The 11,088-nt window shown below is 33.8% G+C and overlaps 1 protein-coding gene and 1 long non-coding RNA gene across 2 annotated transcripts; both read right to left on the bottom strand.

Annotated features, from left to right (window-relative positions):
* Positions 1–1,984: 1,984 nt before the first annotated feature.
* LOC113347993 lies at positions 1,985–4,628 on the bottom strand. Its single transcript, XR_003359382.1, has 4 exons — positions 4,033–4,628; positions 3,220–3,329; positions 3,025–3,123; positions 1,985–2,927 (listed from the first exon to the last, which is right to left on the bottom strand). It is a non-coding gene; the product is annotated as an uncharacterized LOC113347993 (long non-coding RNA).
* Positions 4,629–5,110: 482 nt separating this feature from the next.
* Positions 5,111–7,981, bottom strand: LOC113347992. Its single transcript, XM_026591680.1, has 7 exons — positions 7,694–7,981; positions 7,485–7,595; positions 7,190–7,258; positions 6,753–6,884; positions 5,913–5,990; positions 5,693–5,827; positions 5,111–5,590 (listed from the first exon to the last, which is right to left on the bottom strand). Exons 1-7 carry the CDS (start codon positions 7,898–7,900, stop codon positions 5,408–5,410), a joined length of 915 nt encoding a protein of 304 aa, XP_026447465.1. The 5' UTR covers positions 7,901–7,981; the 3' UTR covers positions 5,111–5,407.
* Between the last annotated feature and the right edge of the window lie 3,107 nt (positions 7,982–11,088).

Raw genomic sequence — 11,088 nt, forward strand, 5'->3', positions numbered from 1 at the left:
AGGGTACGCGAAGAACAGCTCCGGACCTTTCACAAGTAAACCAGTTCGCAAACAATAGTTCCGGACCTTAACTAGACTTCCACGGTGCACATACAAAGTATTCATACTGTGATATATCTAAGTATTGGTAATTTTTCTAAAACTCTCATTTAATCATTAAAACATCATTAGAAGACAACAATGGTAATCTTACATATACCACTAGCTTCAAGTAATTTTCAAGTTATTAATCGATCAATAGGAAACTTCATAAGTTGACATCAAATGACTGTCTCACGCAAATCATGTAAGATGTTCAAGGTAATTTTCACATGACCATCTTTGACTGAATATTTAGTTTCCAACAAATAAATTGTCTACAACTAAACTCGTCAAGTATACTATGAACTTAGCTAAAGCTAAAATCTTCCAACACATATTTCGAGAAATAGATAAACGAGATAAACTCGGCTCGAAGTATCAAATGTGTATAATGTAAAAGTCTATATAGCTATATATACGACTTAGTCTCTTTAGAAATAGAATAATAGACTTATGAGTGATAGATAAGTTAGTCTCCACATACCTTTTGTTGATGAAGTTCCTCCAAGCTCTTCAGTAGATCTTCTTCTTCAATTGGTGAATGCCGTAAAGTTTAAAGCTCAATTACACACTTTTATCCTAATCCAAGACATATCTATAAGTATATTAGAAAAAAGTATATAGTATTGATCAACTAAACTTAACAAACAAGCTTGAGATAGTAACGCTTGCGATTTCGACTGAGCAGTGCACTAACAGACATTGCCTGAATTCTTACTCTTGCCTTTGCCATGAAAATTATTACCAGAACTCACATTTGTAGAGAATAGACCTGAAGGATTTTGTGCATCAAATATATACTGGAATCTTGTTGTTGATCATTAAGCCATTGCTCATGACTTAATAGCCTAGGTTTAATTTTTGCAAAAGTAAATGGTACCTCTTTGTTTTGTGTAGAGATCACAAAATTATCATATTCCCTTCCTAAACTATTTAACACATGCATTACCAAGTCAGATTCATTTACTCTTTTTCCAATACCATCCAAAGAATCAGCAATTGACTTCAAATTTTGCAAATATACAAGAACAATTATATTTCCTTTCTTTAAACCATATAACTGTTTCCACATCATACTCTTTCTAGTCATAAACTGCTTCTTGAAACTGACTTCAAGAAACAACCAAATTTCTCTAGCTGTAGATAAACCCAAAATATTTCTAGCTACAGATGGTGTAAAGGTAGCCTTCAAACAACTCATACCAAAAGAATCAACCTTCTTCAAGTAAACCCATCTAGGATTGATAACAGAAACTCCATTCACAAATATATTCTTAATAGGTTCTATCCCATCGCCATTAACATATCCATAAAGATCAGTAGGTACTAGTATTGATTCAAATTGGTGACGCCACAACAAGAAATTGGTTGAATCTAATTTTGTAGATACGAAATTCGCAATATTGGAAAAAAGGTAAAGAAAAATTGAGAGTATTACCATCTGGAGCAGCGGAATTAGAAGTAGAAGCCATATTTTGTCTTCTTTGGTAAACTATCAATGTCATGAAAACACTAAACCAAAAATTTGTTGAGGCTGATCAAGAAATTTAGATCTGAAATTTTTTGTTTGTAAAGTTTGGCCTAGAAAATAGGTACAAAGTTGAAGGAGAATCAATAAATTATTGGAAAAGATTGTTGATGATTATAGGATCTGACTAAAAAATTGTTGGAAAAAATTATTCGTAGAAGAGATTTTCAGAATTGTATCGAACCGAATGATACCATGAGAAACAAGTATTATTATTGAAACAAAATCAATAGCTCTTTTAGAGAGAGATATGTCTCTACACTAGATAGTCATAAGGCTGTCGAAACATTACAAAATACAGAAAGTCAAGTCAACTAATATTGACTCGGCACACAACCTTTATACACAGACACACTGTCTAATATCGTTGCCGTCACATCAAAACACTTGGCTCAAATTCGTAGTAATGCTGGTATAATGAGACTACATTAGTAGACGGGAGAATTCCAGTTGACGCATACATTAGTCACAAAGTAGTCTAATGGAGATAAGGGACCAACAATGCATGTGAAATGGTTGCAAAGAAACAAATATTGCCATGGTGACGTAATAATAAGTTATAAGAATTGATATCAAAACAATTTGAGCAGTACTCATAGTGACCTTTGTGATTTCTCCAACAATGCAGATAGATAAAGTTCGTCTTTCGATTTAGGAGAAATAACCCATTTGTGTTTCTTGTACCTAAACTGCAGAAACATATGTATGAAGTCATCTAATTCAGTTTTCTTGCAGAAGAAACGGTCTACCCAGAGTAATCACCAGGTCTCAGAATTCGATCCCAGACGAACAAGATAAAATGCAGTACGTTGCAGTTTCTTGTATTCACTTATAAGATAATTCCCAAAACACTGTAATTCTGTAGTTATACTTGTTCAGAAATGGACAAGTATATTGCCAGAAATTGAGAACACCCTTGTTTTTTTCTTTGGATTGATTGATCATTCATGATCCTGCAATGCATTGGAGGCTAACCAGAGCTTTGAACCAAAAGACTACTGACACAGTTATCCAATTTGAAGGATGGAACTTTACTCATGATTCTATTTTCTGCTCAATACCAGGAAAAGTTTATGTAGAACTAAAAAGAAAAGAGGCTATTATGCTCTATAGAAATGAACAGCTGTGTAGTGTCTTAAAGTTCTGTCTTGATTACTTTTTTGGAACTTGTTGCTTCTCTTTTTCTCCACCATTGCTGTCATCGGCATGTTGCCTAGTTGGCGTGGGCCTTTGATGTTGTACCAGAGTCTGAAATTTTCTTTGTAATCTTCTTCTTCCAATCTTGTTTTGCATTTTCTTTTTCTCTCAACGCTTTACCCTGCAAATATTACAAAAGGTCCGTGTTAATTTCCTGATGTTACTTGCACATAGTTTAAGAGATGAAATGTGTCTCATAATAAATTAAATTTTAGTACCAAATTCGAAGGGAAATCTTAGATCTTCATCACCATTTTCGGCCCCGAAATTCTTCTTTAACAGATCATCCTTCGAGTACATTTACATTCCTGGTGCTCCTGGCATACCATGAAATCTTAAGAGCAGAATTGATCTATAGAAGTTCAGAAAAGTGTTTGCATGGCATCCAACTTCTAGGTATCACACAAACTGACCTGCATTGATCTCAATATCCTCTCCATTTCATCCTGCTTATGACTCTGGTATAAAAGGTTCTCCTGGAGCGCGATTTTGTAAATCACAAGAGCATTGTTACATTAGTATCCTGTTCGTCCATGAAAAATAATGGAGTCACAACTTAAGACTCAAAAGTGAAAACAACAGATGGTAGGAATCCAAAAATAAACAAGTTTGAGCCTTACGGAGTTCACTAAACTAATGTTTGCAATGATTAAAGAGTTATGAGTTCTTAGTTGGTTCCTTTTCTTCGCATGTTATGACTACATGTGTATTCTGCTCTTATCTCACCATGGTTACAGGCTACTAGCTGCAAGTCCATACAAAATTTTCTATATGTGAAAAATAGCACCACTACCTTCAAATTTGAGAGGTTCTCAAGAGCCAAGATTCACATACCGCTACAAAATGTCAAACTTTAATAACCCATTTAAGAGTAAAGAACTAGCTCAATCACCCATATTGTTGAATTATGGTAAGATCTGGCTTCTTTTTCTTTCTGTCTACTACAAACAATATTTTGTGCATTATGCTAATTTCAATCTGCCTACACATCTGTAGTATAAATGAATGTATACAAAATGAGTGTTGCAGAATATATTCCAATCACTAACTACAAAGACATGTCAGAGCTTGGTGGTGTGTGTCATGATCACCTAGCTTTCACCTATCTAAAAGCTTTGAGCCAAACACTGAATTTTGCATGTTGCATTAGACACTAGAAAGAGAAAGAAACAAACATAGCCCTTCTAAGTTATATGGCAGATGCTAAATCACAAAAAAAAAATTACCTTCCGAACTGCCGGTGGCTTGACTGAATGCTTTAGTGAGATCTTTACAGAGATTTTCGCAGTACAGCGATCTTATGCTTGGCTTTGAACAACAAAAACAAGACAACTTTATAAGCAAATATTAAGATCTATCATACTCAGTAAGTCTGCGTAAAAGAAAGTGCGCTAAATTCAATTGGTAGTGAAATGGAATCAAGAAGTTTCAGTAGCATATAACCAAGAAAAATGAACATAAAATCCGGCAACGTCACACGGGAACAAGTACCATTTATACACATATCTTATCACTCTCTTATTCTCTACAACAAATTGAGTTTGCGGTGAGAAACTCAGACTCATCAATCAAAAACCAATCACAAAATAAACAAGAAAATCCCACCTCTTGATAAGTTCGCTCGATTTTGTTGCAAACTCTGAATTGCATTCTCCTCCAGTATCAATATGAAATTTACTATGATACTAATCTGATTCTAGACAACAAATATCAAATGATCTAAACAACAAGTAGCAATTAATCTAAGCAACTAGCAACTAAGATAAACTAAAAATGCAATCTTTTTCTTTTAAAGAAAAGGGTTTACAAATTACACATACAATAGACTGTACACATTCACATACCTCTAATTTCTTCCCATTTTCAACAATATCAATTCTCAAGATCCAATCACCTTCTTCATTCTTCAAATTACAAACATTCTCAGCTATTTCAATGATTTCAAACTACATTTTACCTAGAATAAAAAACCATGATAAAGATGGGTTTTTCACATAGTACCTTCTTAGGATAGATCTGGGTTTGTTTCTTACTATTAACTTTTTGATACATCTGTGATGCAAGTTTTTCACAAACTTGATGCAAGTCTCTCATGGATAAATCCACTCTCTCTCTCTCTCTCTCTCTCTCTCTCATATACTTGTAAACCAAGAGGTTAAAGAAAGAGAAAATTTCATAATTTTATGGAAAAGGGTAAAAAGAAGTGGGTGCGCTGAACTGGAGACCTCAAAATATAAGCCTATATGGACTTGCAGCAAGTAGCAATGTAAGAGGTTTCTGGAGATGCACAATGCATTGCACAAGTTGTTCAGAACTGTTGTTTTTGAATGTAACTTCAATATATTAATTTCTCAAAACCCTGTAATTCTGCAGCTATACTAGTTCAGATATCACCCTGTAATTTTATGGTAATGTTGGAGGCTATAACTAGAGCTTGAACAAAAAGATTACCAATACAGACTACAGTTATCCAATTTAAAGGATGATACTTTACTAATCTGATTCTATTTTCTGCTCAAACTAACCGAAAAAAGTTTATGTAACGCTGTAAATGAAACAGGCTATATGCTCTTCAGAAAAATGAACAGCTTGTGTAGTGTCTTAAAGTTCTGAATTAGTTCCTTTTTTTGAACTTGCGGCTTTCCTTTTTCTCCACCATTGTTGTATTCTGCGTGTTGCCTTGTTGGCGTGGATCTTTAATGCTGCACCAGTCTTTGAAATTTTCTTCGTAATCTTCTTCATCCAATCTTCTTTTGCACTTTCTTTTTCTCTCAGCACTTTACCCTGCAATTATTAGAAACGGTCCATGTTAAATTCCTCATGTTACTTGTTAAAGAGCCGAGCATGGAATGTGTCCCATAATTTAATGAAATTATATTTTAGTACCAAATTGGAAGAGAAATCTTGTCGATCTTCATCATCATCGTCGTCATCATCTTCATCACCTTCTTCGGCCCCGAAATTCTTTTTTAACAGGTCATCCTTGGAGTACATCTTCATTCCTGGTGCTCCAGGCATACCCTGAAATCATAAGACCAGAGCTAATCATCAGAAATTGAGAAAAGTTTTGCATTGCAAAGAACTTCTATGTATCGTACAAACTGACCTGCATTGATCTCATCATCCTCTCCATTTCAGCCTGCTTATCCGACTTTGGCATAAAAGGTTCTCCTGGAGAACGATTCTGTAGATTACAAGAGCACTGACACATTAGTATCCTGTTCGTTGATGAAAGATCATGGAGTCCAAAAAAAGACTTAAAAGTGAAACAACAAATGTTAGGAATCCAAAATTAAATAATAGTACAGTTAGTGTAGCAAGAGAGTTATAAGGATCAACAAGTTTAAGGCTTATGAACTCATAGGTGCACATTAACTAAACAGTTATGAGTCCTTAGTTAATTCCTTTTGTTCTCATGTTATGACTACAGGCGTATTCTATGCTCATCTCATGGTTACAGGTTAGTAGCTGCAAGTCGAAAACAAAAAGAGGCACCACTGTCTCTCAAATTTGAGAGGTTCCAAGAGCCGTGATTCACATACTGCCAAGGTATGTCAAATTTTCACCAATTTGTGAATAAAGAACTAGCTCAATGACCCATACTGTAAAAATATGGTAACATCTTGCTTCGTTTTTATTTCAGTCTTCTTCAGGGAATATTTTGTGCATGTGCTGATTTCCATCTGCTTGTAAATCTTAAGCATAAATCAAGGTAGATAAAACGAGTTTTGCAGAATATATATTCCATTCACTAACTACAGAGAAATGTCAGAGCTTGGTGGTGTGTGGCATGATCACCTAACTTTCACCTATCCAAAAGAGCTTTGGGTCGAAAACTAAGTGAAATCTTGCATGTCGTGTTACACACAAGTAGAAAGAAAAAGAAAACAAATGTACCCTTCTAAGTTATATGGCAATGAAAGATGCTAAATCACAGAAATTTTACCTTGGGGACGGCAGGTGGCTTGACTAAACATGCTTTAGTGAGATCTTTACATAGATAATTTACGAGTACATCAATCTTAGGCTTAGCTTTGAACATATATTCGGCAACATCAGTATCAGATAAGCCCAAAATCTGAAAAACAAAAACAAGACAACATTTTAAGCCAATATTAAGATTCAACTTATCCAGTAAATCTGCAATATCTAAAAGAAATTGCACAACAATTCAAATGGTAACGAAATGCAATCAAGAAGTTTCAGTAGCATAGACCCAAGTAAAAATGAACATAATACCAGGCAACGGAAAGAAAACAACAAGTGCAATGTTACACGATCCGCTATCATTCTCTTACTCTCTACAACCATTTAAGTTTGTGAAACATAAATCCGACTCCTCAATCAAAAAATTAAGGAGCCAGAGGGGAAAAAAAAACTCACCTCTTGACAAGCCCGCTCGATTGTCTTGCACTCCGAATTGCATTCTCCTTCAGTATCTTGTTCAACTAGCTGACAACCCCCACAATATGAAAATTATAAGATCCTCATCTAAAATAAATTAGCCAGTAGCCACTAATGTAGACAACATTTAGCAAATAATCTAAGCAATTGCCATCTACACACCATGATCAAACCAATTTTCAACATTTAGCAAATAACCTAAACAACTAGCATCTAAGATACACTAAAAATGTAATCTTATTTGAAGAAAAAAGGGTTTACAAATTACACATACCTCTAATTTCTTCCCATTTTCAACAATATCAATTTTCAAGATCCAATCACCTTCTTCCTTTTTCAAATTACAAACATTCTCAGCTATTTCAATAATATCAAACTCTGTTACCTGAAAAATCAAAAAAATCAAAAATCAAAAATCAAACTCAAAATTTTTGAAGAACACACCCCATTATACTAATCAAGATGGGTTTTTTATTGAATTACCTTCTTAGGAGAGATCTGGGTTTGTTTCTTATTAACTTGTTGATGTAATTGTGCAGCAAGTTTTTCACAAACTTGACATTTTATAAATGGAATGTCTTCTTTTCTTGCTGTTAAAACTGGTTTCTTAGCTGAATATGAAACTGGTATACATGATGAGATTAGTAAAACTGAAACTACTAATAAAATTGATGATTTTTTGAGCTCCATTGATGAAGAAGTGTTGATCTCTGTCTATGAGAAAATTTGATTCAAATCTGAGACTTCTACTGCGAAGAAACAAAGCCTGGACAGTGTTTTAGTGAGTTCGCCGATGACGTGTTTCGAGACTTCTTATTGGTGGGATTTTTGTTGTTGTGATGGGCCCTGATGGGTGTCCTGACGGGTGAGTCCCAACTAGACCGAGAAATTCAAGTTGGAATTAACGTATAGCCTATCCTCTCAAGTCTGGTATTGTTTAGTCTAAAATATCTCCCAAACTCCCTATTTTTACCGTCTTTTTCAAGTACCCAAATTGCCTTTTCAAAGCTAACGTATATAAGGTTTATTTTTTCGAAATGAAATTGTTTTATTGTAGAATATCTCAGATTTCAAATCAGGGGAGATTCGGGAGGCGATTTTTGTTGGATTAACTCGTTTCTCATCGGATTTTCATACTCTCAGATTATTATTTGATCTTTGTTTATTGTGTATTCATTTATTTATCTCTTCGATGTTGTTTTTTTATAATTATTGTTTCGTTTGTTGATGCATGAGATAAAGTCTTTTCGATCTTTGATCGTTTGATTTTTGTTTTCGTTTTTGATTATGTTAATTTAGGTTTTCATATGTGATTAAAATATGAGTCATGTTATTATTGACGGAAGAATCTTTGTCCAGATCTTATATTAGCAGACTAAGATGTGGCATAAAAAGAGTAAAGCGTGATATTTCTTCAGGTAATTCTCTTTCATCTTTCTCTACTAACATGGAGACTTTAAACCTGTTCAGGTTTCTTCTGACCTTGTTGGGAACTTGATGAGAGATTTCGAAGTTGTGTTTGATCAGCTTGCTGCAACTAAGAAGAATATTGATCTTCTGAAATCACACCTAGTGAAGACTTCAAAAGATCTTACTTCTATGAAAGATCTGGTGAAAGATTATATCTAGATATTTTTCTATTTCTCTTTTCACTAGTTAACTCCTTGTAGGAATTTTGTTCTTATTTTTTAAGGAGGAAAGCTAGTTTTTTGGAGTAGTTTTTATGTGTTACATTAGCTATTCCAATATTTTCATATTTCCTAGTTATAGTTTATTAATTAAATTTTATTTTGGGAGATAACTTGCAATACCTAATATTTTCATCTTTGTGAGAATGAGACAATCAAGTACCAAAAGTTTCTCCTCAAAGAAAAACAGATTCAATACATCGAACTAGAATCAGATCCAAACCCTAATACCAAAATCAAAAGGAAAAATCGATTTATCTAGTTATGTTGGGAGTTAATATATAGAGAGAGAGATAGAGAGATGAAAGAGTTAGATGTGATGAAACAAAGATCTACACAAAAAGAAGTGGGTTCGAAATCAAAATCAAATCAAGGTTTGAGTAGAAGACGAAATGGGTGAACACAGGGAAGAGAGCGAGAGCGTAGAGAACAATGATTGTTTCTCTCTTTTCCCAAGTATAGATAACATAACGTGAGTTAGAATATCTAAGAAAAATCAACTAGATCTAAGGGTCGTGATTTCAAATATATGTGTATGTCACGTGTATGGCTTAATGGGCATTGACCTCCTATGGCTCAAATGGACAAGACACGATATCAACAACAGCTTTAAGACTAAGATGTTGTCGTATGATCATTTGTAAACAACGTTTTGCAAAACGTTGTCATATATCCGTTGTCAATAGCCATTTTTCTTGTAGTGATGCTACCATTACTGGTGATTAGAACATGTATCTCATATTTTCTCATAGGTTAAGCTCTTTCACTCTTGTAAAAGTGGAGTAAAGTATTTTGAGAATGGTAGTTTTGATCTTCATGGTTACACTTTTTGTGAATAAACTGCTAAAGGATTCCGTAAGATGTTCTTTAGGGATCGACTTATCTCATTGATTGTGTCTCCACCAGGGAATAAGTGGTGATCTTTAATCTCTAGGTTCTTACATGGATAGAGAATATATAATTCTTATGTTGAGTCATATCGCACTAATTGTTCTCTTGTTCGTAACTGGCGTAGAGAATAGTTTGTGTTGATGATTTTTCTCACGAAAATATTGTATTTTAGTGCCTCTAACATTATGATCTCTATTTTTAACTTCTTTGTTCGTAACTGGAGAGAGGAGAGAAAAATATTGGATACAAATTTAATTTTTTTGTAACTGGCTTATTAAATTTAAAGTCCAAGAAAATACTTCTCTTGTGACTAGAGTAAGGTCGCTCATGTCATTATTTCGGGAACGACATACATGGTGGATATTTCTTTTTAAACTTGTTCTTAATGGTAATATCTTTATGGGGAGTGCAGATGTGAAATTACAAGAGATGCTTGTGACCTATGTCTCTTTGATGCAAACCGAGATTTCTTGGTTGAAATCATCTAAATTAAAGTTCGGTATGTGTTCTCTAGTGTTGAAACTCTTTTGATTAATTCATAATTATCCATATTTTTCATCTCTGCCAATTTTGTTAACAAAAAGAGAGAGAATTATTAAGTAGTATCTTACTACATAATATAGATTTTTACGAAGCATCATGTAAGGGGGAGTGAATTATTACCTATAAGTTTTACCTATTTTGCAAAAGTAGTATGTATTGACTAATGAGTGGAATATATCACCATAGTACTATTGCTTCAAAATTGTGGTGCAATTGAATTTTGAGGAAGGTAACATATATGTTTATGTATAAAAACTAATGAGTAGAGTGTATTTACCACATTCGATAAACATCTCATATTGAGTATTCTCATAAGTTTTTATCACTACGGGTATTCAACAACAAAGTGCTGAACGAACACATGCAGAACATTAGAAAAACTTAAATTACGAAGAATTCAAGACATATGTTGAAGAACCATGGAACTCAAGCATAGTGGAGTGAGCTGAAAAGTTTAGTTATTGTATCCATATGTATTGAATAGTGTTGTCACTAAAATTGACAAAGAAGGAAATTGTTCGAGCATTTCTCGGTTGAACCTACAAGTTTTTCTATCTCAAGCTTGTTGTCAATATTAGGTGATCAAAACTATATCTTGATTTCTAGTCTATTAAGTCAAGTTTCGGATAGGTTAGAATTGTAGTTGATTATCAGACATCATTCTTGAAAAGTGAAGATCGACGAAGACATTTTGGAGAACTTATGTATCAGGTATGTGTATACTGAACTATTATATTTTACTCATTATACCATCAT

This window comes from Papaver somniferum, chromosome 2 (assembly GCF_003573695.1).
Source record: "Papaver somniferum cultivar HN1 chromosome 2, ASM357369v1, whole genome shotgun sequence".
In the NCBI taxonomy this organism is placed as follows: Eukaryota; Viridiplantae; Streptophyta; class Magnoliopsida; order Ranunculales; family Papaveraceae; genus Papaver; species Papaver somniferum.

What these genes read in the sequence shown, in the direction of transcription:
- LOC113347992 (XM_026591680.1), bottom strand. Translation starts at nt 7,900, where the DNA reads ATGGAGCTCAAAAAATCATCAATTTTATTAGTAGTTTCAGTTTTACTA. An exon ending in CCCAGATCTCTCCTAAGAAG is followed by an intron (nt 7,596 to 7,693) that starts GTAATTCAATAA and finishes TTGATTTTTCAG; the next exon opens with GTAACAGAGTTTGATATTAT. An exon ending in GGATGATGAGATCAATGCAG is followed by an intron (nt 5,828 to 5,912) that starts GTCAGTTTGTAC and finishes TTATGATTTCAG; the next exon opens with GGTATGCCTGGAGCACCAGG.